This window comes from Arvicanthis niloticus, chromosome 30 (genome assembly GCF_011762505.2).
Source record: "Arvicanthis niloticus isolate mArvNil1 chromosome 30, mArvNil1.pat.X, whole genome shotgun sequence".
Taxonomy (NCBI): domain Eukaryota; kingdom Metazoa; phylum Chordata; class Mammalia; order Rodentia; family Muridae; genus Arvicanthis; species Arvicanthis niloticus.
This window is the reverse complement of record NC_133438.1, coordinates 6,487,717-6,513,999: the sequence shown is the minus strand read 5'-3', so window position 1 is coordinate 6,513,999 and position 26,283 is coordinate 6,487,717. Positions and strand designations below refer to the sequence as shown.

General features: G+C 49.1%; 1 protein-coding gene and 2 long non-coding RNA genes across 11 annotated transcripts in view; 1 reads left to right on the top strand and 2 right to left on the bottom strand.

Moving 5' to 3' along the window:
- Window positions 1-10,449, bottom strand: part of LOC143440871 (uncharacterized) — a 54,063-nt gene extending 43,614 nt beyond the window's left edge. For all 6 annotated transcript variants that reach the window (XR_013108216.1, XR_013108217.1, XR_013108213.1 and 3 more), the window contains exons 1-2: window positions 8,458-10,449; window positions 8,229-8,357 (exon numbers count right to left, since the gene is read on the bottom strand). This is a non-coding gene — a long non-coding RNA (uncharacterized LOC143440871). The remainder of the gene's footprint in view (window positions 1-8,228; window positions 8,358-8,457) is intronic.
- On the top strand, window positions 8,090-25,938 carry Ttyh1 (tweety family member 1). Of its 4 annotated transcripts, none has more exons than XM_076927766.1 (14): window positions 8,092-8,329; window positions 11,180-11,358; window positions 13,313-13,424; window positions 14,208-14,428; window positions 16,950-17,045; window positions 18,143-18,215; window positions 18,497-18,572; window positions 19,335-19,390; window positions 19,580-19,672; window positions 20,056-20,148; window positions 23,678-23,820; window positions 23,954-23,999; window positions 24,239-24,314; window positions 24,938-25,938. In XM_076927766.1, the coding sequence occupies exons 1-13, from the start codon at window positions 8,204-8,206 to the stop codon at window positions 24,275-24,277; spliced, it is 1,353 nt and encodes a 450-aa protein (XP_076783881.1). In that variant the 5' UTR covers window positions 8,092-8,203; the 3' UTR covers window positions 24,278-24,314; window positions 24,938-25,938. The 4 variants fall into 4 exon arrangements, with proteins under 4 accessions (XP_076783879.1, XP_076783878.1, XP_076783881.1 ...); XM_076927765.1 differs by having other exon boundaries at window positions 24,451-25,938; XM_076927764.1 differs by lacking the exon at window positions 23,954-23,999 and having other exon boundaries at window positions 8,090-8,329.
- Window positions 13,366-22,931, bottom strand: LOC143440872 (uncharacterized). The gene is made up of 3 exons (XR_013108218.1): window positions 22,822-22,931; window positions 21,112-21,284; window positions 13,366-13,498 (listed from the first exon to the last, which is right to left on the bottom strand). It is a non-coding gene; the product is annotated as an uncharacterized LOC143440872 (long non-coding RNA).
- Window positions 25,939-26,283: the final 345 nt, after the last annotated feature.

Genomic DNA, 26,283 nt, shown 5'->3' with positions numbered 1-26,283 from the left:
ATAAGGGGACAGAACAGGACAGTCTGTGCTCTGCTCTCTTCCTTTGTCCTGTGAGGGTCCCCTTCAGGCTTGCACTGGGCTAAGAGATGCAACTTTGAGCTGATCCATAGTTAGCCACTTTCATGTTAAGTTAGGCTGGATGTTGAGGCCCCTGAAATTCCAACCATTGGACAACCCCAAAACAACAATAAAATATAGAAGGCATTCTCCAGATTATGGCCTGGGTGGGAAGTGGGGGGGTGGGGCGAGATGGGAGGAGGAGAAAGAGGAAGAAAAGGAGCAGGAAGAGGAGGAAAAAGAAAGGAAGGAAGGAAACAAGAAAAGATAAAACTGGGCCTCAAGCTGGGCAGAATGCCACATATGTTTCTCTGTGAGTTCCAGAACAGCCTGGTCTACATAGCAAGTTCCAGACTAGCCAGGACTACATAGCTCTATCCGTGTCTCAAAAAGCATGTGTGTGGCAAGGGATGGAGAAATGGCCCAATGTTTTAAAGCACTGGCTGCTCTTTTAGAGGCCCTGGGTTCAGCTCCCAGCACACACATAGTGTTTCACAACTATCTGTAACTCCAGGTCCAGGGCTTCTTATCTGTCTTCTGAGGGCACTAAGCACACACGCACTGCACAGACTTACAGAAGGCCAAAACAATCATATGCATTTAAAATAAACAGAACAAAAAGGAAGCCTCAGACACGCAGAGTGTGTGAAGAAAGACAAGCAAGGTAAAGCTGATTTTGCTTACACAGGGGGCCCCAACTTAATTTTTGAAGATGTTTGCAATATTTATTTATTTATTTTACGTGTGTGTGTGTGTGTGTGTGTGTGTGTGTGTGTGTGTGTGTGTGTATGGGCCATTGAAGTCTCCCTCCACTATGTAAGTGCCAGGAATCAAAGTCAGGTCATTAAACTTAGTGGCAATCGCCTTTTTTTTTTTTTTTTTTTTTTTTTGATTCTTGTATAGTTCTCCTTGTTTCTTTTTTCTTTCTTTCTTTCTTTCTTTCTTTCTTTCTTTCTTTCTTTCTTTCTTTCTTTCTTTTCTTATTAATCATTCCAGTTACATTCCATTACATCTCAAATGATATTCCCTTTCCCAGTTATCCTTCCACAAAGTCCCCATCCTACATCCACCCTCTCCCCACTCCCCTTTGGGACCCTCTCCGGTCCCTCGGCTCTAGCATCCCCCTACACTAGCAATCACCTTATTAGCTGATCCCTTACACTGGCACAAGACCTCATATTTAAAATTCTTCTATTGTGTGTGTGTTTTAAAATTCATACTGCTTTTTAAAGAATATTTTAATTTTAGAATAATATCAGATTATTGATACTGGTATTAGCTTTATTCCGTCGCCTAAGCAAGTTGCCAGCTGCAGAGTTCCTAAACATCTTTCCCATACTCCCTCCTGTTATCATCTCACGTTCCTAAGATACCTTGTCACAGCTAATGAGCCACATGGTCACACTGTTGTTGACTATGGTTCACAGTGTACTCAGACGCCCTCTGCGTTGCCTTTATGTCATTTCTGTCTCATCCTGTTACATTTGTCCCTCTTGTCTCCTTAGTCGCCTCTTGGCCTTGGCACTTTCACAGGCTTTCATTGTTCTAGTAACCTTGAGCACTGGCAAAAGACTTTGTAAAATGGTCCTCCTTTGCTATGCACTCCAGTGTGTGTCTGTGTGTGTCTGTGTGTCTGTGTTGTTCATGTGTGTACACAGGTATGCATGAATGTATGTATGCTCACATATGTGAGGATTTTTGTGCATCAACGTGCACATATATGTGGAGGTCAGAGGTTGATAACAATTGTCTTCCTGTGTTTATTCACTAAGGCAGACTCTCTTGTTGAATGCAAGGCTTGAAGAGTTTGCTAGCTACTGAAGACCCCCATACTCGGGAGACCCTTCCTCAAGTCTCAGGAAATCACGACCACCCAAAGATCACAAGAAACCGTACCTGGATGCAATCAGCAGAGGCTTTATTAGGGAAGTTAGCTGGTGGTCAAACCACAAGCTCTCTAGCTCCAAGAGCAAGGTTTGGCCGTGAATGGTGGACTAAGGGGTCTTTTATAGCATGGGGTGGGGAAAGGAAGGCATTTTCGCGCGGTTATACATGATTGGTTGCATTTTTGCGCGGTTACACATGATTGGTTGTTTTACAAATTTTGAACATAGCACTGGGAAGACCAAGAAAGGGAGGGGTAACCAAGAACAGTGGAACATTTCAGAGGAATCTAGCCCAAATGATCTAGAGTCATGTGAAAATCACTCTGCACACTCATTCTTCTCAAAAATGTGGTCTTACCAAGTCACTGTCCCCTATACCATCATTACAAAACATTTCTCACGTCCTCCAGTCACAGCCCCACCTAGATGGCTTGTATTTTTTATGGTCAGGAATGTGTCTTCCTGCCTTGGGCCTCTTCCACCCATAGGTGGGCCTATTGCTTGAGGCTTGAGGAATGTAATTCATCCAGCAAGTGTCCTGGGGTATGAAGGCCTGAAATCTTATTTTCAGTTCCTTGTTCTGGAATCTGCACTTTTCTGCCCAAGGTCTAAGGGCAAAGAAATCTACACATATTTCATAAAATGGCCTTTATAATTTTTCACTGTACAGTGACTAGCATCACAGATTCCCCTATCTCTGCCTTCCAAGACCTGAGATTAAAGATAAGCCACCATGCTTCCATAGTTTACCCAGCCGCTGTTTCCAACAGAGCTAAGCCTCCCTCACCAACCAACAAACAGTGAGCCAAGTATTCCAATGTCCATGACAATAGGGGACATTTATCATTCAATCAGCCACAGGCATGGAGTCATCTTTTTAATGGCAGTGACTGGTGACTTTGACCTTGGTCACTGGCTGAAGAAGCTTTTGTCAAACTTCTCAACTTTAAAGTTATTCCTTTTTATTTCTCCTTTCCAGGAATGTTTGTTTTAGAAGGGAGTGAGTGGGTTCAGCCCATTCTTTGGGACCAAGTTCTTACCATTCTTTGTTGCCCAGCTAGTCTTGGGATTGAGGCTTGCTTCAGTGTTTGGCTAGCTAGCCAGAGGTCACATCATTTTTAAAAAGGGGACTCTCCCTCTTCTAGCAGCTGTAAGATGCCAATAGGTCCTCAATTATTGGTGGCATTGTGTGCTAACCTTTCCTCCTCTAGCTGCTGGGACTTTAGCTGGAACTGGAGCTTGAGCGAATTTTCATAATGTCACATCTCCATAAATTCATAAGTTTATCTGACCTGTTATGTCTGGAAAGTACGTTTACTTGAAGTTCTCCACCACTTCTGCCTCTTACAATCTATTTGCCTCTTCTGAACAGATCTCTCAGCCTTGGAGGGACGGGAGTAATATGAACATCCAGTTCGTATTCTGGGGCTGAGAACCCCAGAGTATTTTGTTCTCTATACAGTGACCAGTTGAGGGTTTCTATGTTAATTGCTACTTCTGGAAGGAGTAGCTTCTCTGGGGAGAGCTGAGAGATTATCTGATCTATGAATACAGTAATAAGTCAGTGTTTTAATATTGTGTTCATTTGGCAGAACAATATTGGCTCTCCCCTGGGGTATGACCTATGTAGCCACAGATTCTTGGTTCTTTAGTAGTTCTAGGTATGGATTCTCTTCCATCCTCTGTGGATGGATTTCAGACTGCTTCTAGCCCTGGATTATTAGGAATTTAGCTGCTATGTAAGTTTTTTCATAGTTTTTTTTATTGTGGGTGAATGTCTTCATTTTTCCTGAGTAAATAAATACCTAAGAATAGACTTGTTGGATCAAGGTAGGAGTTCTGCAGAGAAGCAGCACAAATGGATGGATGGGTGATGGATGGATGGATGGATGGATAGATAGATAGATAGATAGATAGATAGATAGATAGATAGGCAGGCTGACCCCACTACTGGTACCAAGTTCTGTAGTGCTTAACTTTTTATTTGAGCTTAGGATTCTAAAGGGAGAAGATGTAATGTTGGAAGGGATCATGGCAGCAGAAGACTGGAGCTGAAAGCTGAGAGATTACTTTTTCAACTGCAAGCATGAAACAGTGAAAACAATCTGAAAGTGTCGTGAGGCCAAGCCTTTCAAAGCCCATCCCTAGTGATGTACTTCCTCAAACAAGGCACCTCCTCCTAAAGGCTCCATAATAGCTGCCACTAACTGGGGACCAAGTGTTCAAGTCCATGAGTCTGGGAGGGAGAGAGCAGGCATTTCTCATTTGATGCACCACAGACAGACAGACAGACAGACAGACAGACAGACACATACATGTATGCGTACGTACATACATATTTACATACATAGGTGGACACATAGATACAAATATAGATTGAATTAAATTTATGATGAGAATTGGCTCAAACAACTGGAAGCCAAAAAAAAAAAAAAAAAACCAAAACCAAAAACAAAACAAAACAAAAAAACCAGAGAAGCAAGAAGTTGGCTTCACCTTGAGTCTGAAGGCAAGAGAATCAGGTGTTCAAGTGTCCTACACCAGGAAAAGAGAATGTTACAGGTATGGAATAGAGTGTGAACTTACTCTTTTCTGATCCTCAATAGGTGGGGGAAGAATCCTGCATCTGTGTGATGAATTGAAATCTTATCTCTAACAACTGCTCTCAGACACACCCAATGTGAATAAAGAAATAATACTAGATATTACATCCATAATCCATCTATCCTCAACCCAGCCATGTTAGCACATAAAATTAGCAACTCTACCATCTGGACTCACATCAGGTAGCTCATCTGTGAGGTGCAAGCTGTCAGTTATTTGAGTATATGCTTGAAGGTCACCAACACGCAGGAGGAGCCATTTCCCAAGTGTCTTCTGTATTCAGAAGCAATCATTTCTTCTCGTTACATAGTCAAATAGAATATTTACTTAGTTTAATTGTTATTAGTATTTATTTATTGTACATATATATGGTTATGGGGGAAGAATGTGTGTGTGTGTGTGTGTGTGTGTGTGTAATCTAGTTCCACATATGAGAGAAAACATGCAATATTTGTATATTTGTCTTTATAAATCTGGCTTATTTCACTTAACATGAGGATCTCCAGTTCCATCTAATTTCTTGCAAACAATGATTCATTCTTTTTTACTGCTACACAAAATTCCATTGTGTGTCTACATAACACTTTTTTTTAATCCATTCATCTGCTGATGGATACCATAGCTGATTCTGTAACTTGTGCATAGCGCTTCGGTAAATACAGATGTGTGGGCATCTCAGGGGTACCTTCACTTAAATATTTTCTTTTTCCTAAAGTCATACACTATATGTCTTCTTTGCCTTACCTACTACACGGACATGGGTAGCTATTATCCATAGGAGGCTGTGTTGCTTGCTTTTAGAACACAAAGCAGTGCCTGGAAAAGGGTAGAGACCTGCATTGTGTATGAAGCATGTAGGACAATGAATCATAGCTGATTTCTTTTAGTGAGGACCTACTATGTGCTAGGAATAGGAAGCAGAAAGTAGTAGTATTTCCAGGAATCTCCACCTACCTAGCTAACCAGTAAGGCTCCTATAGTCTAAGGAGAGTCTCTCAGAGGAGACTTGCCCCACCTTCTGTCAGGAAGGGCTGGGCATGAGGCCCCTAGAGAAGATGCATCACTACCCTTCCCAAGCTTCTCTCACATTTCTCTGGCTCAGCATCACCATGCCCCCCCCCCCATTTCTCTGCTTGCCCCTTGCATGCCAGCATGGCACAGTGTCTGGATAGACCAGAGCTTGCAGACCAGCCAACTCCAACCCACAGACAGGTTTTGTTTGGCCCACATAGTCATTTTTTTTATTTGAATTCATTTTAACATTTAAAGGCTGAGGGATTTTGCTTTAAAAATATCCAGATTTCAGTCTTCGTTTGGAAATTTGGAACATCTGGTAAGGCTGGGTTCCTCTTCCCATATGGCAACACTGGCTGAAACTAAATGGCATCGACCACGTGTCCAGAACCAGCTTCTCTGCACCCAGCTTGAATTGATGCCTATGGGACTTGAGGTTACTGGGAAATAGTGTCCCCAGCTGGGGACCCTGGAAACCGACAAGGACCATACCTCCATATCCAGATTTTAAAAATGGGGCATAACACCAGGTGCAGGTCAAGCCAACAGACCTATATCAGACGGTACCACACATCTCTGACCTAATAGGACAGGCGTCTTGAGTTTAATCAATACAGACTGAAGCAATTTCCCAAAGAGGCTGCCTTCTGGGATCAAACCACACATGCAAGAGGCAGAGAGATGGAGACAAATGGGATGGATGGGTAGACAGAGAGGCAATAGGCTTAAATTCTCTCTCTCTCTCTCTCTCTCTCTCCCTCCCTCCCTCCCTCCCTCCCTCCCTCCCTCCCTCCCTTTCTATCCCTTTCTCCTTCTCTCTCCCTCTCACCACTTCTGTGTGTGTCTGTGTGTCTGTGTATCTGTGAATCTGTGTCAGATTACTGTTTCTGATTGGAGTGTTTGATTCTATGAGTCGGGATGCCTCGACTTACCTTTTCTGGCCCTCACTTGTTTTTAAACTGACACATAAAATATCTATCCTCTCAGTTGTAAAGATAGAGCAATAAAGACTTGAGATTCAGAACTCACTTAAAGTCAGTTAGAATGCCTCCAGCTGCTCATCTCAGAGTCTTTGTTATTTCCAAGGCCCGTGCAGACCATTTGGTTGGGATGGTGAGGAATATGAGGTCATCCAACTTCTTACTTCTACTTGTTATTGTCATTACCATCGCCACCACCATTGCCGTTATCATGATCAGATCATCATTACTGTCATCACAATCACCATTATCACCATCACCACCATCACCATGATCATCATCACTGCCACTGTCATCACCATCATCACCACTATCATCATCACCATCACCACCATCATCACATCACCATCAACATCACCACCATCTTCATCAGTCTCTACAGCCACCATCATCAACCCCATGAAAAATCTTGTCATCTGCATCATCACCATCCTCATTATCACCACCACCACCATCATCAGGAACTGCATCCCCATCACCACTGTAATAATTACCATCACCACCATTATAACCATCACCATTATCACCACCACCATCACAATTCTACCGTCCCCATGACTACCATCAGTATCACCAGGACCATTTTTTACCATGCTCAACCAAAATGCAAGGATGGGATGGGGGGGTGGTCAACTCTTACTCCCTTCCATCCAATGCCCTCCCCCAGCCAGCCAGAAGCATCACTGGGCATTCCAGGGGCACCAAAAGGGCCACTTGAACAGCATCCTGGGAATGTCAGTTTTAGGTCACACAGTGCAGGTCTGAGTGATGATTTCATGGTGGCCAGGTTCCCTCCGGAGTCTCAATACCTGCCTCCCATCATCTATCTGTGTGAGTTTAGCAGCTTCCCATGAAACCCAACACAAACGTTTTGGCTAGAAGATAGCTTGTACACTTTACAGTGAGTGGCAAGGGGTGGGGGTCATTATACAGACTGAAGCAGTTTAGAGGAGGTCTCGAACATGTGGGAAGCTACCATACACAGATGGGATGGGTCCCAATATAGATAACTGGAATCCTATTCAAAGTGGGTGGGGTCCTTAAATAAACAGTCCTCACAACGTGCGTAGGTCTTTCTGGAAGGGTCTGCTCACACAGATTTCTGTCTAGAAACTGTGTCTATATACAGGTTACGACAAAATGTATCGGGGGGCTGGGGGGGTGGGGAGGAAACTTACCTAAGCAGAGGTTGTCTTTACAGAAAAGTGAGGGATTTTTCTTTGGCGCGCCTGGCTAAAGGGTGCTCAAATACTAATGACCTTTTCACCAAGGTGAAGGTTTTACATAAGGATAAAGAGCTTGTGTGCCTCAAAGAGAACTCCCAGTATCCTGGCTCTTGTACGGACAGGGACAAGGCGGGCTAATCCAGTTTGTTCTCAACACAGCGCAGCCCCATACTTGAGCAAAGACCCTTCACCTGCTCAGGCAGCAGGTGGGAGCCCGGGAGAGGGCGGAGCAACGGGACCTACTGCTCACGCCGCATTGCCTCCGGTGGCCACCAGAGGCAGCACTGAGGCGCTGCCTCGCCTCCCCCCTCCCCAATCTCCACCCCCCGCCCTCCGGGCTCCTGCTCCCGGGAGCCCCGCAAACCCCGCTCCGCCCGCGCCCCGCACAGCACCGAGGCTCCCGGCCCGGTCCGCCCCGCTGCCCCTCCCCGGGGCCATGGGGGCACCCCCGGGCTACCGACCCTCTGCCTGGGTGCATCTCCTCCACCAGCTGCCTCGCGCCGACTTCCAGCTCCGCCCGGTGCCCAGCGGCTTTGCTCCCCGCGACCAAGAGTACCAGCAGGTGGGATGGCAAACCTGGGCCAGGTCCCCTGGGAACAGGAGGCTGGGTCAGAGTTCCGGCGTCTTAGGGGCTGGGAACCCGGCCTGCATTTGTGAGTACAAGTCCAAGATTAGAGGTAGAGCTCATACCTTGAGGTTCCCCTAGGACTTGAGCTGGGGGTGCAGACCCCTCTTTTCCTAGATCAGGAGAGCTGGGATCCTAGACTTCCAAGAGTCCTGAATGGGAGGAGATGGGGCCCCTGCATTTGGGTTTCTGAGACCTGCCTGGAAAGCCAGTCTCTAGGGTCATCTAAGGAAAGGTCCGTTCTTGAGGTCCCAGGCGAGAAGGACCCCGCCCCCACAGGATCCCAACTGGTAAATACGTCCCAGATTAAAAAAAAAGGGGGGGGGGACTGAGAGAGGGAAGGCAGGGGAGGCAGCTGAGGTCTGGGACGGACTGATATCCTCAAATAGGGAATAGAGACCAGGGCTGGGGAAATCAGATGAGATGAGGTGAGGGTTCAAGGTGCTTTCAGCCTGTCCCAGAACGGAAGGGGTTGTTAGGGTGCCAGAGACTGTTGGGATAGAGATGTGGTTAGGTTCCCGGCTAAGGAAGACAGCAGGCCTGGGTCCCAGGAGGGTGAGGCTGGTGGTGGACCCTCACAGACTCCGAGGTCCCTAGGGAAAGAGGCCCAGCTGCAGCTCGTCGGGGGTGGAGGTGCTGTCCCCTGACCCAGTTTAATTCAAGTCCGTGACTTTGAGATTAATGAGGAGAAAAGCTTGGCTGAGCTGGGGGCCTGATGCGGGGCTGGGAGTTGGCCCTGCCCTCCCCTCAAGTCTGAACCTCTGCGGCTGACCAGGGTGGCTTCTGGGAAAGGGGCACAGGGTTGGGAGAGCTTCGAGGGAGGGGGATGTTCCCAGAAAAGCACCAAGGGGGATCGTGTGCTGGTGTGCTTGCTATTTGGGTCATGGCTGGCACAGCCTGAGCGGCTCCTCCCTGCCTACTCCACCCGCCCCCTCTCCCCTCCAAACGAGGACCGCCATCCCCTCGCCCACAGCCACTTACACAATCACAGCCTCCAGCCGGTCGGTCCACCCACTCCCAGCCAGACTCACGGGGCTTATGGCTCTGGAGAGTTCCTCAACCACGAGGGATCCCCCTTGGGCCCCCAGTACCACCACAGTTGCTCAGAGCAGTTCACTCAACCCTATACTCATCAGTCAGAGCTGAGGCACACACAGTTGCATCCCTGGGACATTATTCTTCATGGAAATGACCACTGTGAGCATAGAAAAATACTGAGGTAGGACCTGCACAACCATATGACCAGTCACATACATATACACAGCATACTCATGTGTACACCATCACACACACGGGCATACTCATACATTATGCACACCTACCCCACCTTACAAGTGCACAAGCTCACACACACACGCGCGCGCGCACACACACACACATGCACACAAACACTCACACAGTCTACCTAATTATTGCCCACAAGTATTCTGTTGCATACAGACATGTAGAATGAGCTACACAAACACCTCATACTCTCTCTCCATATGCCCTCATCTGGTGGAAGGCAAATTCACAGCCACATCAACACTGCACACACTTGTCAGGCACACAGGTGATGTGGAGGACAGGCAGCAGTGTCAAGGTTTAATGACAGTGGCCCCTGGGACTGCAGGGTTCTGATTCCAGACGTCACACTTCCACTACCCTGCTATGTAACTCTAGGAAAACCATGTCCAGCCCTGGGCCTTTGAGAAGACATGAGACACAGGTCTCCTGAAAGACCCTACCTTATGCAGAGTCCACTATTCTATAATTTATTTGAGACATGGCCTCACTCTCTAATCCAGGTGACTGGAGTTTATGTCATAGTCTAGCCTGAAATTGTGGCCGTTTTCTCGCCTTAGCTGCCAGAATGCTGGGGTTACAGGCACACACTGCTACACCTAGATCAGAGACACCCTGTTCTGCAAAGTGTTTCAGCTGTCAACATCTTTTCAGCCTACCTTTCCTTTCTTCTATCCTTCGGGTCTCACTATACGCTCTGCTTTTTCCCCCCATAGTTCTTTATATACTTCTCTTTGTCTTCTCTGTCTCTGACTTAATCCTTCTGGTGTTTGGTGTGTCTTATCTCTGCATCTCTCTCTTCTTTCCTTGACTGCCTCTTTCTGTCTGCATCTTCATCTCTTTTGCTCGTTCAGTCTTCCCCGTCTCCATCCCTGAGCCTTACATCACACACACACACACACACACACACACACACACACAGGCACACACACAGACACACACGCACACACATACACGTGCACACACAAATACACACGCACGCACACACACACGTACACAAACACACATGCGCGCATGCACACACACATGCACAGACACACACGCACACACGCACACACAGACGCACACGCACACACATACACGTGCACACACAAATACACACGCACGCACACACACACACGTACACAAACACACATGCGCGCATGCACACACACATACACAAACACACACGCACACACATACACGTGCACATACATGCGTGCGCACACACACATGCTGTCATGGCACCCCTGTTTCCATCCCCAGCCCTGGGGTGACAGACTGAGTTGCAGTTGGTGTGTGAGCTCAGCAGCAGGAGAGAGAGAGGGACAGAGGAGGCTACCTCTCCTCCTCTCCTGAAGTACAGAAATGGGAGCCTTCCTGCCCCTTATTCCCAAACAGTTCAGAGAGACCATCAGCAAGTCCTTGGGACATGTTGTATTTCAATTGCCATGGCACTGAGGAGGAACTTCATGTCTGGGACATGAAAGTACCCTCTGAGGGTTCTCAACACCTCTTCCTCAGGCTCTGCTGCTGGTGGCAGCCTTGGCTGGGCTGGGCTTGGGCCTGAGTCTCATCTTCATCGCTGTCTACCTCATCCGATTCTGCTGCTGTAGGCCTCCAGAACCCCCTGGGGCCAAGAGTCCCCCACCTGGAGGAGGCTGTGTCACCTGGAGCTGCATCGCTGCCCTTCTCGTGGGCTGGTAATGGGGCCCCAGGGTGGGTAGGGGGTGGGGGCAGAGTTTCTTATACTTGCTGTACATCTTCAAGACACCTTAGGGGTATGAGCCCAGAGTTAGGAGGGAGAATCCCTAGGCACTAAGAGTGCCTGCCTGCCCCTTGAGTGGAGGGATAGAGGCTTAAGGAGGATGAAGCAGCCGGCCTAGGAGTAGAAAAGAGAGCCTGCTACTATAGGTTTGGAGATTTCCATGGTTCTCTCATTGGCCAGTGGTGCTGTCTACGGGAGTGAGATACTCTAGACTTCAGTTTCTCCATCCATAATGTGTGTTTTGCAGCACTACCCATAACCTAGTTACACTAAGAATAGACTAGAGTGTCCAGTGTGTGGGTCCTGGATGTCCCCTATGAGTGTTAACACTGATCGAACTCATTCATTCATTCATCAACTCATTAATTCAACAGCTGAGCAGAGCTACTCTGTGCCAGGCACTGAACATGCCGGAGAAGGCACTCTGTGATTTCAGCCAAAGTTCCAATCAGGGAAACAGACCTTACAGGGTCAACACCAGGGGCATCCACTCAGCCCACACTCAAGCTGGGTCTGAGTCCTTGTGATGAGAGCTGTGCTCAAGATTGCCACATATAAGGGAGCCTCAGGGAGGGAGAGACCATGACTTTTTAAGCCTATATGGTTCAAGAGGCAGGTGGAGAGTTAGATTCATAGTATAAGAACCCTCCAGGGCTCCCAGTAAGAACTCCCTAAAAGTTTCATCAAACTTGACACCAAGATTTCTGGCTCTGAGTAAAGCCCCTACCAGGTCATGGTTAGTTAGGGGGCTGAGACCTGCTGGGGACCTCATACATGGCCAGCAGGAGTCCTTTAGGAATATGGTGTCCTCTCCAGCCAGCTGGGCATGGCCTGGAGTACTCACCCCAGTCTGGGCTCTGGGCCACTCTTCCTCATTGTAGGAAGAAGAGGGTGTGTGTTTGGGAGTATATGGGGGTTGGGCGCCCTATATCCAAGATTTTTTTCTCATCAGGCTCTCTAGAATGGGGGTGGATGGGGGTGAGATGTTGACAAAGGCCCAGTGGGGGAGAGACACAGCCCCAGCCCCCCTCAAAGCCCAGGAATAAGAGGAGCTTTGTAGGGTTCTGAACAATGCGGCAAGGGCAGTAGGCTCCCATCCAAGGGATGGGGTGGGGCCTGTGTAGCCCAAGGCTGGGAACTGTGAGGGCATCAGGCTCTCGCCCCCTCCAGTGTGAAGTACAGACTAAGGGAGGAAAGTGGGTCCCCGTATTCAAGCTCTACAATGGAAGTCTGTGTGTTGGCTGGGCAGAGACAGGGGCCCAGCTCTTGGCCTGGCCTCCAGCCCTCCCTCCCACATTCTCTCACTCAGTCTCTTCCAGCTGGCCGGATGCCTGGATCCCTGGGCATCATACGGGAAGGCTCAGCTCTCAGGGCACAATGTCTTTTACAAAAGAATAGGGTCCAGGGCATTTAGGAGGAAGGGGTAAGGAACACCTGGGCTAGAAGAGACAGCTGCTGGCCTAATGATTCCTAAGCCAAGGCTGTAATACAGAATGTCTTTGCAAAGGATGTGGGACTTGGTTGTGAGCTGATCATAATTAGGAACTGATAAACTTTAATCCAGGGCTAGCTAGGCAAAAACCAGGGTTCCACTCTGGGGAGGTGTGAGTTAAATCTGGGGGCTCCTTCTTTTCCACCACTCCACCCACCATTAGCATCACAATGACGTGTCTCCAGCAGGGGGATCGAGGTCTTCAGGTTACCTTGGCAACTAGTGGAGGCCAGCCTTGAGCTGTTCTTTTTTTCCCACGGAGGATGAACCAATAGGGTGGATGCAGAGATTGGATAGGCAAATGAAGAAGCGGGGTGGACGGGTATGTATGTGGAGGCATGGTGCCACCCTCCAGGGTCTGAGACTGGTTGGTATTTCTTCTTCCTTTTACCTTCAGTGCAGGCATTGGCATTGGTTTCTATGGTAACAGCGAGACCAGCGATGGGGTGTCCCAGCTCAGCTCGGCACTGCTGCACGCCAACCACACGCTCAGCACCATTGATGACTTGGTGAGGGAGCCAGCCACTGACCAGACTGCATACTCATGCCCCAGTTGGTCTTCACATGGGAATGTGGTCCCTCACTGGAGAACAAATGCAGCCAAATCAAAGCAGATTTCAGACCCAAAACTTAATCCCTGACACAGAACTGCAAACTCAGACCTGCAGACATTAGACTACGCATGGGTTTGCATGCAAGGGTTCAACCCCAACCCTGCAAACTGGAGCTGGATCTAGATTCAGACTGAAACTGAAGACTCACATCCAGCCTCAGGCCTGCACTTCAGTTTATATTCCAAGCACTAAGGAAACCAGTGCCTTCTCTCAGGCCAGATCCAAAGCTGCAGACTCTATCCTGGCTGAAATGCAAGTTCAGGAACCCCCACGCCCCACTGTGTGCTTTTATGTATTCAGGATTCCAGAGTTCAGGCAGGGATAAGATGCAGTCCACTTCCAACCTTGAAGTTCAGTCAGATTTCAGACCCCAACCTCAAAAAGGCAGATGCAGACTTCAGATCACTCCTTTCCATTTTGACTTAATTTCAATGCTGGGGTTAGAATCTTTGCCTTGGACTCAAGCCTTTTGACCAAGTACAGCTCCTGACAAGTCCTGGGAGCCTCACCTTGACTCACCTTCCCTCAGTCTCCAGATGCCCCAGACTCCAGATCTCAGGCACCTGACACTCCTTAATCCTGCTTCATCGCCCCTGTCCCCCAGACCTTATCCCTCATCCACAACCCTAGGCTGTGGGTAGCCACCATCCGAGACATGAGACTATGTCATCTTCCCAGGTGCTGGAAACGGTAGAGAGGCTGGGTGAGGCTGTGAGGACGGAGCTGACCACCCTGGAGGAAGTGCTGTCAGAACGCATGGAGCTGGTGGCTGCCACCAGGGGAGCCCGAAGGCAGGCCGAGGCTGCAGCCCAGCACCTGCAAGGACTAGCCTTCTGGCAAGGAGTATCCCTGAGCCCAGTACAGGTGGCAGAAGATGTAACTTTCGTGGAGGAGTACAGGTGGGAGAAGGATTTTCTTATTTATTTTTTAAGCACTGTGGTCTCAAACTAGATCCTGGGGATGTGGGGTAGTATCTAAAGACAGTTTAATTTGTCCCACTGGATGAAAAGGAAGCTACTGGCTCCTGGTGGGTGGGGAGAGGATGCTGTCCATTATCCTATAGGCCAGATCCACTGTTGAGAATTACCCAGTTGTGAATGTAAAACAAGGCTGATATACTCAGCTGTGACGACGGGACCAAGTGATTGAGAGGGTCCACCCTCATAGTTATGTACCCCATCATGACTACCTTTCTCATTCATTCACTCACTCACAGCCATGCCATGAATGATCCATTCAGCCCGTATATCACACCATTCCACACAGCTGCTCCTGGAATAACCTTGGTAGCAATCCTACCCACTAGATTATTCTGGAGGCAATCCTGTTCATCATGCAACTACTTAATTTAACATCTGGTGAGAGACATCGTGCACAAGCTTCAGGAGGCCACTCTGTATTGATAGATCCTTAAACAAGTTTCTTCCTATCCCTGGGTCTCAGTTTACCCACTTTCAAGTGAGTCCTGTTGTGAACAGCTCAAAATGGATTGTGGAGAGTTAGTTAAGAACTTTGAGCTTCCGAAACAACAAGCACACAATAGCAGATGAGACAGTGCCAGCAAAATACAGATATACCAAGCAGTAGGGATAATACAGGAAATCTCACACAGGAGGGAGGGAAAGCAATATAAAACAGGCCCACGAAGCCAGGCCTGGGGGTATAGGTCTGTAATCTCAACTTCTCCGGAGACTCAGTAAAAGGGTTGAAAACTCAAGGCCTGTTTGGGCTACAGATTTCAAGGCCGGTATGAATAACTTAGTGAGACATTGTCTCCAAATAAAAAATACAAAGGCTGAGAATGTGATAATGGAAGAACATTTGCCTAGAATCTGCTGATAAGGCATTGAGAATGTGGTAAAACATCTGCTTAGAATCCCCCAGTTGGGGGTTGAAGGTGCCCCTGTAGAGCCCCCGCCTAGAATCCACCAGTGAAGGGTTGGGAGTATGGCTCACTTAGAATCCACTACTGAAGATCTGAGAGTATGACTTGGATAGAGTTGCCTAACTAGCCTGTGTGAAGCTCTGTGTTCATAGTAGCGTCAAAGGGGGGTGGGGTCTGGATGGTTCAGCGGTTAAGAGCACTTGCTGTGCTTTGCTTGTAGCGGACCTAGGTTCAGTTCCAAGCACTCAGAGGGTGGCTCACAACTATCTGTACCTCCAGTTCTGTGGGATCCAAGACTTTCTTCTCACCTCTGCAGACACCAGGCGTGCATTTGGTAAACATCTATATATACATGCAGGCAAAAACACTTGGACATATAAAAATCAAAATATTTTTAAAAAGCAAGCACATTTTCTGTAAGGTGGGTCATGAGTGCTTTGGAGCAAATTAAATAGGAAGGGGTTGGTCTGGGGACAGGCAGGCAACTTGTGTCAGGGTGTTTAGAAGAGCCATACTAAAGGGTGGTACTTGAGGGGACAGGACAAGCTCTGCAGCCCTCTGAGGCAGCCATCCATCTCAGCAGCCTACACAACCAGACTTCATCTCATTCCTGCTTGCTTTGAGCTGATACCCCTGAATCTCCTGGTCCCAAGCAGGGGGCTGTGGTCCTTGGTCTAAGCACACTGGGGCTAAAACAATCCCGGCTGAGGATACATGGTGGGGGATCAATTCAGTGGTAGGCAGGCAGGTTCTGTGTCATGGTTACTTGGATCCTGGGAGCTTGGTCGGGGAGGTAGTGGATGCTGTGAGCATGATCCTAGGAAGATGCTCTGTAAAAGATGTCTGACATTAGAGAGGCCCTCAACCAATGCATCAGGGCCACGGAGGTGAGTCTGGTGTTGTGGTCAGGGACAAAGACTCAGGGTGCAAAGCACAGCTCCATGGGAACAGCTGAGAATGACACTATTACTGGGCACTTGCAGTGTGCCAAGCACTGAACTAGGACCTTCCAAGCATCCTCCCCTGCAGTCATGGTGCATTACTTACTTAATTATTATGTAGCATTCAAAGCCCCCTGCATAGTGATTTATCCAACATTAACTGCACCCAGAAGCCCATTCATTTACCTGGCAACAGATTTTAAGGTTGATCCTATTATGCCCTCATGTGACTGGTAGGGAAACTGAGGCAAGCAGGTTATATGGCTAATTGGGTAGTTGAGACCTATGCATCATACCTCTGAAATATTGAATTAGGTCATAGGTGACTGACACCTTACCATAGGTGGCTGGGTTGGGGATCCAACCAGAGAGGCGGACGACTGTGTCCACCACCACAGAACTTCTGTGTGAATTGGTCAGGGTAGGTACCAGGTGCTTCAATTCCACACCTATGCTGCAGAACACTCTGGAGTCTTGTAAGCCCGGTACCATTTCACCGGGCAGCAGAGAAGTTGCAAGACCAGATTGGGTTGGGGTGATTCTGGGATGCCAATAGCCCCCTGAGGTTCACTGTCTTGGCCTTTCTTCCTGCAGGTGGCTGGCCTATGTCCTCCTGCTGCTCTTGGTGCTTCTGGTTTGTCTCTTCACCCTCCTGGGCCTGGCAAAGCAGAGCAAATGGCTGGTGGTTGTGTGAGTGGAACGAATTGCTCAGGGGAGGGAAACAGGCAGGTTTCCAGCAAGCAACATGCTAAAGTCAGGAAAAGGACAAAGATTGCATTTGCCGTAAAGAGGGGGTTTGATCTCTGACATGCCACACATGCTTTCTCCTTTGGTCACCACAACAAACCCACGGAGGAAGTGCCACCAGGTCCCCTGTATGGCAGGTGAGGGACCTGAGGTAACGTGCAGGCACATAGGACCTGTGCTCTTATTGCACAGTTCTCTGTGTGCCAGACGCAGCCCTCAGGACTTCATGGAGCTCTCACACTGAGACTTGCAGGGAGGTAGGCACTGTCCTCTGTTTAACAGTGGGAGATGGTGGACCCAGTGTGACTGGGTTACTTGTTCAGGACCACACTGCCAGGAAGTACTGTGATAGGGCTTAAATTCAGACTGCCCATCCCTGGAAGAGCTCATGCCCCTTCTGCCTTGGTGCCCACTGTCTTTGGAATCCCCCTGAGAAAGATGTCCAGCTACTGCATCAAGGCCTAGAGACTGATAAAAACACACTATGCCGAGACAAGTATGTGAACTGGTCTTTCAGTTTACAACAGCGGTCAACCTCTCCACCCCATGACCCAGAATTATTTCACCTGTCACAGCCCTGGACATAAGCCAAGCCTTAAATAAGTCAAGCTCTGAATTTCAGAAATCAACTCTGTAACAATCCCCACACTTTACAGCTCGGAGGTGGAGAGAGTGGAGAGAGACTAGCTAAGTAAAATGGGCCTTGAAGCTACCTCAGAACCTACTAGACCCTGTGAAGTTAAATACTGGGAAATTCAGCCCCGGGGGTGGACAGCTGCCTCCTAGGGTCCAGGAACAGTTGGGATAGTGGCTACTGACCTGGCAGCCGAGACCTTCCCCTTTCCTTTTCCAGATGAACAGATGTTGTATTTGACGTCAGTCAGTCATGGGCCTTACCCCCACCCTTTATTCTCGTGCCTCTGACTCTAATCCTCTAGGCTACAGAGGTTGGTGGGTACTGGGGAGAACAGTGATTGGATATGGGGTGTAGAAAGAGGCAAGGCTGATTGAGTCCTGAGTTCAACCACCTCCCCCTCTAGGATGACTGCCATGAGTCTCCTGGTGCTTGTCCTGAGCTGGGGTTCTATGGGCCTAGAGGCTGCCACAGCTGTGGTGAGTATGGGGGTCCAAATTCAGAGGTTCTGATCCTGGAATGGATGAGACCTGATTAATGCCATAAATCCTAAGGCGGGAGTGAGGGTGGATCATGATCACAGTTCTGAGGTCTCAGCCTTAATTGCTGGATCCTGAGAGAGCAGAGGCTGCTGCCTAGACTGTCAGTCTGAGGAAGGCTGAAGTCTGGACCTCTGGGTGGAGGGAGGAGGGTTGGGCCCTGGACCTCTGGGTTCTGTGGAAATACGAGATTGGACATTCTGGTCTGTTCCCTTCATCAGGGCCTCAGTGACTTCTGCTCCAACCCAGACACCTATGTGCTGAACCTGACCCAGGAAGAGACAGGGCTCAGCTCAGGTGACTCCCAGAAATCCCTGCTGTCCTCAGCACTCCCTCCTATCCCCCAGAGCCCAGTTTGTTGTAGGGTAGAGAGCAGCAGCATCTACCAGTCCTGGCAGGATGGGAAAGGGTAGGATCAGAGTGCCTGTTGGTATGACTAGACAAGGGGAAGTGGGCCCTGGGCCTCAGTGATCGGAGGGTTGGATTGTAGGACAAGAGGGAAGCATAATTAGGTCAGTTGAATCTGCTTCCAGATATGGCTGAAGCAGAAGGGATGAATGTATGGAGTGGAATTGAGAACGTCCCTCCATTGGTAGAGTGCTGGTCAAAGCTGTAAGTTTGATCCACAGCAACACATAAAGCTTGCCTTGTGCCCAGCACTCAGGAAGGAAGATTAGAAGCGTTCAAGGTCGTCTGTAGCTACATAGAGAGAGTTCAAGGCAAATCTGGGCTATGTGAGACTGTCTCAAAACAACATCAACAAACTGAACAAGGAGAGGAGGGAGGAAAGGGAAAGGGAGGGGGAAGGGAAGAGAGGGAGAGGGGGAGGGGAAGAGGAGAAAGGGAGGGATGGAAGAGAGGAAGGAAGGGGAATAGAAGGAGGGAGAGAGAAGGGAAGGAGGGGAAAAGAGAGGGGGGAAGGGGAATGGATGGGAAAGTGACCCCAAGAGTGTCACAAACTGGGTGTGGAATGTCGCCTGGGCTTTGGCCCTGTAGATTTGCCCAGGGAGAGCCTGAGCCCAGGCTTATATCCTGCTCCTTTTTCTCCCTCCACTTCAGACATTGTCAACTATTATTTCCTGTGCAACCAGGCAGTCTCCAACCCCTTCCAGCAGGTTAGAACTGTGGGCAAAAGACATGGGCGTTGAGGCAATGGCTAATGTGGAGCCTCAAGGGGTCACGCTAGGGGCTCCAGAGTTCCATGGGAGGTGGAGGGTGCCAAGGCCCAGAGTTGTATAGTCTAGTGGACAGATGACATGGTGGACACCTTGACCTGAGCCCTCCTTTTTCTTATCTCCCTGCAGAGGCTGACTCTGTCCCAGCGTGCTCTAGCCAACATCCACTCTCAGCTACAGGGCCTGGAGCGGGAAGCTATCCCTCAATTTTCTGCTGCACAGGTAAGGTCAACGGACTGCACCAGCCCGAGAGGAAAAAGGGCTGAGCCTGGTGGAGCTGTGGGATGCTGGCTCCACTCGTGTAAAGGGACAGACTTGTGGAGCTGGCCCTTCTCTAAGTAGGCGGGACTTCATGTTGTGTGCAAATCTATGGAAAGGGATGAGCTGGTCTCTGGGACAGAGCCTACAGGAAGGGGTTGCAACAAGAAAAATCCACATTTCTCTTGTTGCTCCAAGTGAGAGGCTCTAGGGTGTGGCTGAACCTATATAAAGGGGAAGGTCTGGTCCCTTTGGGAGGTGGGGTCCTTGGGTTGAAGGCGGGGCCTACTTTACTGGGTAGTATAAAGACCGGGTTAACTGTGTCCTCTCCCGCTCTCCCACTGCAGAAGCCCTTGTTATCCTTGGAGGAGACGCTGAATGTGACAGAAAGAAGCTTCCACCAGTTGGTGGCGCTGCTGCACTGCCGCAGTCTGCACAAGGTACGCTCTAGGCAGTGTCTTTCTCCCCCTCCCATTCGCTTTCTCTTCTCTTACCCCTCCCCTCCGGCTCCTTCCCCTCCTCCTCATACTCACCCCCTCCATCTTGCCCCCTCTCCCACCCCGCCCCGTGTTCTTCATCTTCCATCCTCTCCTCTCCTCCTTGAAAGCTGCTCAGCCTCTTAAGCCCTGGAATGAGAGGCCGGGCGGGCTCCCAGTTCCCTAGATTGAACGCTAGTCCAGATATCTCTTGATGTGAAAGGGGCAGGAAAAGGCGAGGCAGGGGCAGGGCAGCCTGCGAGCCCACCATGGGCTCAGCTGTGGTTTGTATGACCCCAGGAGCAAGCCAGCATCTCTGACTGTTGTAAAGTAAATGCTGAGTTTACTTATAACATCGGACTCCACCTAACTAACCACTTTCCCTGGTTACATAGTCTCCCACCACGGTACCTTCCATGCGCAGGGGCTTTGCCAGGATCCTGGCTCAACAGGATTCACTGGTCACTGACCCCTCTATAACAAGATCAGGATGACTTTTTTTTTTTTCTTTTATAATTCTGGGGGGATTGTACTTAGATACCCCAGCTTATTAGACAAGCACGTTACCATTGACTTATACTGTGGGGTGGGGGGGCTAGAACATCATCTAGCCCAGGCTTGCTTCAAACTAGCTGCATAGCAGGGGATGACTGCGTTCTGATCTTTTTGTCCGTACCTCCCTCCTGGGTGCTGACATTACAGGTGTGTGTCACCTCACACCTGTAATGCTTCATGCATTTCAGACAAGCATTCTACTAACTGAATGCTACATCTCCAACCCCCAGTCTTTATAAAAAGTACATTTCACCTTGAGCCAGAGTCGCACTAAGTGGCCCAGGTAGGCCTTGGGCGTCTCATCTTCCGACCTCAGCCTCTCCACTAGCTTGAATGACAAGCTTTTCCAGATCCAGCAGGAAATATTATTACCTTGTTTTGCAAACCCAGAGGCTGGGAGAAGGTGGTTGAGTGGTTTGCCCAGAAGATAAGGACCTCACTGAGCTGCTTCTGAAACAGTTTTATCCATTCACCTCGAAGGGCTCACTGTAGCTCAGATCTGAAGGACACAAGCTTCTTCACCGTCTTCTGGGCAGATGGCCTGCCTTAGAATTAGGATACAGACTCAGCAGACAGACTCTTCCCCACAAGAAGACCCAAGCAACATCTAGGAGATCCTTGTTCCAAACTACTATTTGCTGGGTATCCAAAGTCTGAAATTAATGTGGCATCCTGCCCTAGCGGGATCAGTGCTTAACACAGTACCAAACAGGAAGCCAAGGGATCAGAGTGGGGGTTCCTTGCTCTATTGTACCCCCAGTCCTGCTTTATGACTTATGCAGATGCCAATCTCTAATTCTGATTCTAAGATGACTGGGAGGGGAGGGATTCGGGGTCAGAGTCTGCACCCAACATTGATAAAGCACATGATCATGGGCATTGGTTCCGAATGTAGGCCTTAGTTTCCTCACATGTTAAAATTAGGGACAGGACAGAGGACATTGCTCCATCAATTAAATGCTTGTCATACAATCATGAGGGCCTGAGTTCCATCCCCAAGAAACCATGTAAAAAGCAGAGGATGTGGTGCTGGTTTACAATCCCAGCACTGAGGAGGCAAGAAATAGGTGGCTATCTGGGGTCTGCTGGCCTGCCAGCCGATCCCAGTTAGTGAGCACCAGTCCCATTGAGAGAGCCTGTTTCAAAACCAAACAAAATCTTGCTGGCTGTAGTGGTACGTGGCTTTAATCTAAGCACTTGGCAGGCAGGGCCAGACATATGTCTGAGTTTGAGGCTAGCCTGGTTTGCAGAACAAATTCCAGGGCAATCCGTGCTACAAAGAGAAACTGTTGTAGCAACAAAACTGTGTTTGACTTTTGACTCTTTCCCCTACCCAACATGAAAAGACATTAAAAACATCCCTTCCACACAAGACAAAAATATACACACAAATAAAATAGGGATAAGAGACACTAGGCTAAAGAATGAGCTGGGTATGGTGGGTTCTCACCCCACAGCCCTCCCAGAGGCTGATGCAGAGGCAGGTAGATCTCTATGAGTTTGAGGCCAGCCTGGTCTACAAAGTGGGTTCTAGGCTACCTAGGCCTCTAGAGAGAAACCCAGTCTGCCTAAAACAGAGGCAAGGGGAGGTGTCTCTGGAACCTGGACTTGGTCCTGGATACAGTTCTACCCTTTCTGGGCTGTGACTCTATAAACAGATTCCCTACTCGGGGCTTTAGCTTCTCTCCACCACTGCCAAAGGCAGCATTGCCTGGGGATGCAAGGATGTAAGCGCACAGTGGGCCTGATGCAAACGTAATCGGTTACTGTCCTGGTGGGCTTCTCACCCCGTGCCTTCCTCACTCAATCGTAGGAGCCCCTTCCTTTACCCCAGTGCTTGAACCAGGAAGTCAGGACTGCCCTGGCTCCCTATCCTCACCTCCTACCGCATCTGTGGCTCATAGAGCCGACACTGCCTCAGGCCCTAGCCCTCCTCGCCTCTTGCATGCCCATCTTGCCCATTCCATCTGTCCAATAACAGCTGGTGATCCTTTCGAACACAATCGGATCAAAGTCTTCATCTAAAAATCCTTCTGTGAATCCCCCTCCATGTGGATTAAAGCCAGGGCTTGTGGCACTGACCTCGTATAGACAGGCGCTGACCTGTGTAGTCAGCTTCAGCCTTGATGTTTCCACTCTTGTCCTCCACATCCGCCCAGCCATGTTCCTCTGACTAGACCTGACCATCTGCCTGTCTCCTAGTGTCCTTCTCAAGTGGCCTCTGCCGAGCACTAACCTAACGTCTTCCGGTCCCACAAGCTCTCACTTCCCCAAAGTAGCTGCCTGGGTCCCATGTACTGAAGGTTACCAGTGCTGGTGGTATGCCTGGCGCAAAGGCAGATTAGTCCATCTTGGCAGAATATTGGCTGTGCCACTGGGCACGGAGGTTATAGAAGTTCTGCTGGCCTCCAGGATGGTGGTCACAGTAGCCAGTCCTTTCTGCATGTCTATCATATGGATACCCAAACCTAAGTGTTATGTAAGCCAGCAATTTGTGGGACCCAGGGGGCATCTGACATTGTGTGGGGATGTGGCTGTCACAAGTGCAGGAATGAATGCTGCCGGCACCCTCATCTGTCAATAGCACGTGGATAGAGCAAGGAGAGGCAGGGTTGTTGCTGGTGGGAATGACAGTATAGTAGTGGCTTGCCCACCCAAGATGCTAGGAGAGCAGTTCTCTGGGTGCTGAGTGCAGATGCTAGGCCACCTTGCATATGGGAGCTGGCGACTGAGATAAAGTAGGAGCTGGTTGTAGGGCTGCAGCTCAGCAAAGGCAGAAGCTGAACACATGGATGACTTTCCATGCTCAGGACAGCTCTCTGACAAGAGGCTACACTTGGGCACAGAGAGCCTGGATGACAGCTAGGTAAATGGATGGTTGGACATGTGTATGAAGTGCATGTGTGCACACCCTGAGCCTCCTCACCCTCTGCCTCAGGACTATGGCTCAGCACTCCGAGGCCTGTGTGAAGATGCCCTGGAGGGCCTGCTGTTCCTGATGCTCTTTTCTCTCCTGTCTGCGGGGTCCCTGGCCACCACTCTGTGTAGCCTGCCCCGTGCCTGGGCCCTCTTCCCGCCCAGGTCAGCAGGGGAGAGAGGGCAGGGTCCCCAGGGAGGGGACAGGAGGCAGTACCCAGGGCCACTGGTGGGGATGGGGCATCCTCCTGATTGGTTTCCATCCTGCCTCTCTGCCACTCCCCACATAACACCTCAGTGATGACTACGATGACACAGATGATGACGACCCTTTCAACCCTCAGGTACCCTGGTCTGAAGGGAGGAGGACTGGGGCCTGGGATCCTGGGTCTAAGAGAAGGGGAAATGAGTATTGTATTCCTGGGTCTGAGGAAGAGATGGGGCCTGAGATCCTGTGGGAAGATGAGTCTTGGCCATGAGGGAAGGAGGTCTAGGGTCTGGAATCCTGGGCCTGAGGGAGGAGGGAAGTGCCCCACAATACACAACAGATTCTGTATGTCTTTTCTGCCCGTTACCCTGCTAGGAATCCAAGCGCTTTGTGCAGTGGCAGTCTTCCATCTGAGCCTGCCCTCCAGTCTGGAGCCTGCCTCTCCTCTACGGTAAGCTTCAATGATACCTTCGTGTACAGTTGGGCCTTGGCTCTCCCTTACAGTGGTTGTAGCTCTCTTATGCGGGGTGGGTGTCCATGGGAATGTCTCCTGACAATGTCAGCTCTTCATCTCTCCCTCTCTCTAGCTCCTTTCCTGGCTGCTGGAGAAGGCCTCACTAACCTGACCTTGACTGGGCTCTGACCACTAACACTGCTGGCTATGGACACCTCACATAGGATGGCATCCTGCTCTGGCCCTAACATTTCCCCATCCCCATTTCTCCTTAGCACAGGGGATTGCTAAGGTGGCACAACAGGGACAAGGGCTGGCTGGGAAGGGGGCTGACCTATACAGCCTGGTGTTCCTCACCTCTGGCTACCAGTCCTGTCCCTTGGAGGGATGAAGCTGGTGGCAGGTACAGGCATGTCCCTGTTTCTGCCATATCCCAGCGATCCCAACCTATGCCACTAACTTGGAAGAGGGCTGATTTGAAATAAAAGGGAAGACTTATTTTACAAGTAGCTAGGTCCTTCTTATCACCCCTACCCGCCAACTCCTGGGAGAAGGAAGTCCTGACTGGGCTAGGGAGACTCCTTCTCTGGTGGTTGAAAGGCAACTCTCCCCTTGTCCAGGCTCAGCAGTGGATTGCTTCTCAAAGTACCATGTGAATGCTGACAAGGGGGAAGAAGCAGATTCCAGAAGAGAATAAGCCTAGCACTAAATCTAAACAGGCGTGCATCCACAGGAAGAGTCAAGCTTCTAGTCACGTGGACTGTTCAAAGCCTGCTGGGATTAGGAACCGTGTGGAATCAACTTGCTTCCTAGAAGCTCACCCCCAGCACAAGATGTCAGAAAACCAATGCTTGTATCCGGATATGGACAGAAGGCTTCAGAGAGGAAGTAGAACATTTGCTTGTAGTGCCACCAGGGTGATGTAAAGGGGAAAGAAAGGCTTAAGGAAGACATTATAAATCCAGACAGGAAGAGATGAGGCACTCAATAACTTATCAAGTAAAAACAAACATGGCAGAGTCAAAAGGGAAATTTATTGTCTGGGGAATAATACCTATGTAGTTCTCATTGTTTAAAAAAAAATTAGCACACATGGCAAAGAAAAACATTGTTGTTAATAGGTAAACATAATTCAAAAAGCTTCTATTATCTAACAAAAAACCAACTCAATTAGTAAGTAACTGAGATGAACATATGAGGAAACAAAAACCCCAAGACAAATGGATAAAGTTGTCTTTTTTATTTTGTCTTTTTTTTTTTTTTTTTTTTTTTGCTTTTTGTTTGTTTGTTTGTTTTGTTTTTTGAGACAGGGTTTCTTTGTGTAACAGCCCTGGCTGTCCCGGAACTCTCTTTGTAGACCAGGCTGGCCTTGAACTCAGAGAACAGCCTGCCTCTGCCTTCCTAGTGCTGAGATTAATGGCATGTTATCACCACACCCAGCTAAATTGTGCTACTTTCCCCTTTCTAGTACCACTTGTTGTGGACTTTAAAGTGGGGTGTTGGCTGGTGCTGGTCTGCAGGCCCAGTGAAGAGGTTCTCTGAATATGCTGCCCAGAGGCTGTGAATCACCAGCTATGTGAAAATAATAATAAAATTCAAAACAAACAAAAAACCCTGCTTACATGTGAGAAGATAAAATTGCATCTCTTAATCTGGTAATCCTTTGGGGGACAAGCTTCCAGAAAGAGATGAACAGGCAACCACTGGCTCAGTTAAACCCTGGAGACAAAAAAGTCCACAAAAGGAAAAACAGTAATCTGCATAATAGAACTCTCCAGAAGACCAGCAGTTCTGTAGGGAAGGTGGTAGAGCAGGATCCTCAAGCTAGCAGTGGCAAGTAGGGTACAGAAGCAGCAGGGGGTATCCCTGGTTCTTGCACAGTGCTGGGTAGGGTGCCTATGGGTCCTAGTCCTGGCACCACAGTGTTAATGTGGGCAAGTTATTTGACTCGTTGAACCTCAGTTGT

Coding starts and splice junctions, on each gene's coding strand:
- Ttyh1 (XM_076927763.1), top strand. CDS start 8,204: ATGGGGGCACCCCCGGGCTACCGACCCTCTGCCTGGGTGCATCTCCTC. Junction 23,821..24,238: donor TGGGCCCTCTTCCCGCCCAG/GTCAGCAGGGGA, acceptor TTACCCTGCTAG/GAATCCAAGCGCTTTGTGCA. Junction 24,315..24,450: donor GAGCCTGCCTCTCCTCTACG/GTAAGCTTCAAT, acceptor CCCTCTCTCTAG/CTCCTTTCCTGGCTGCTGGA.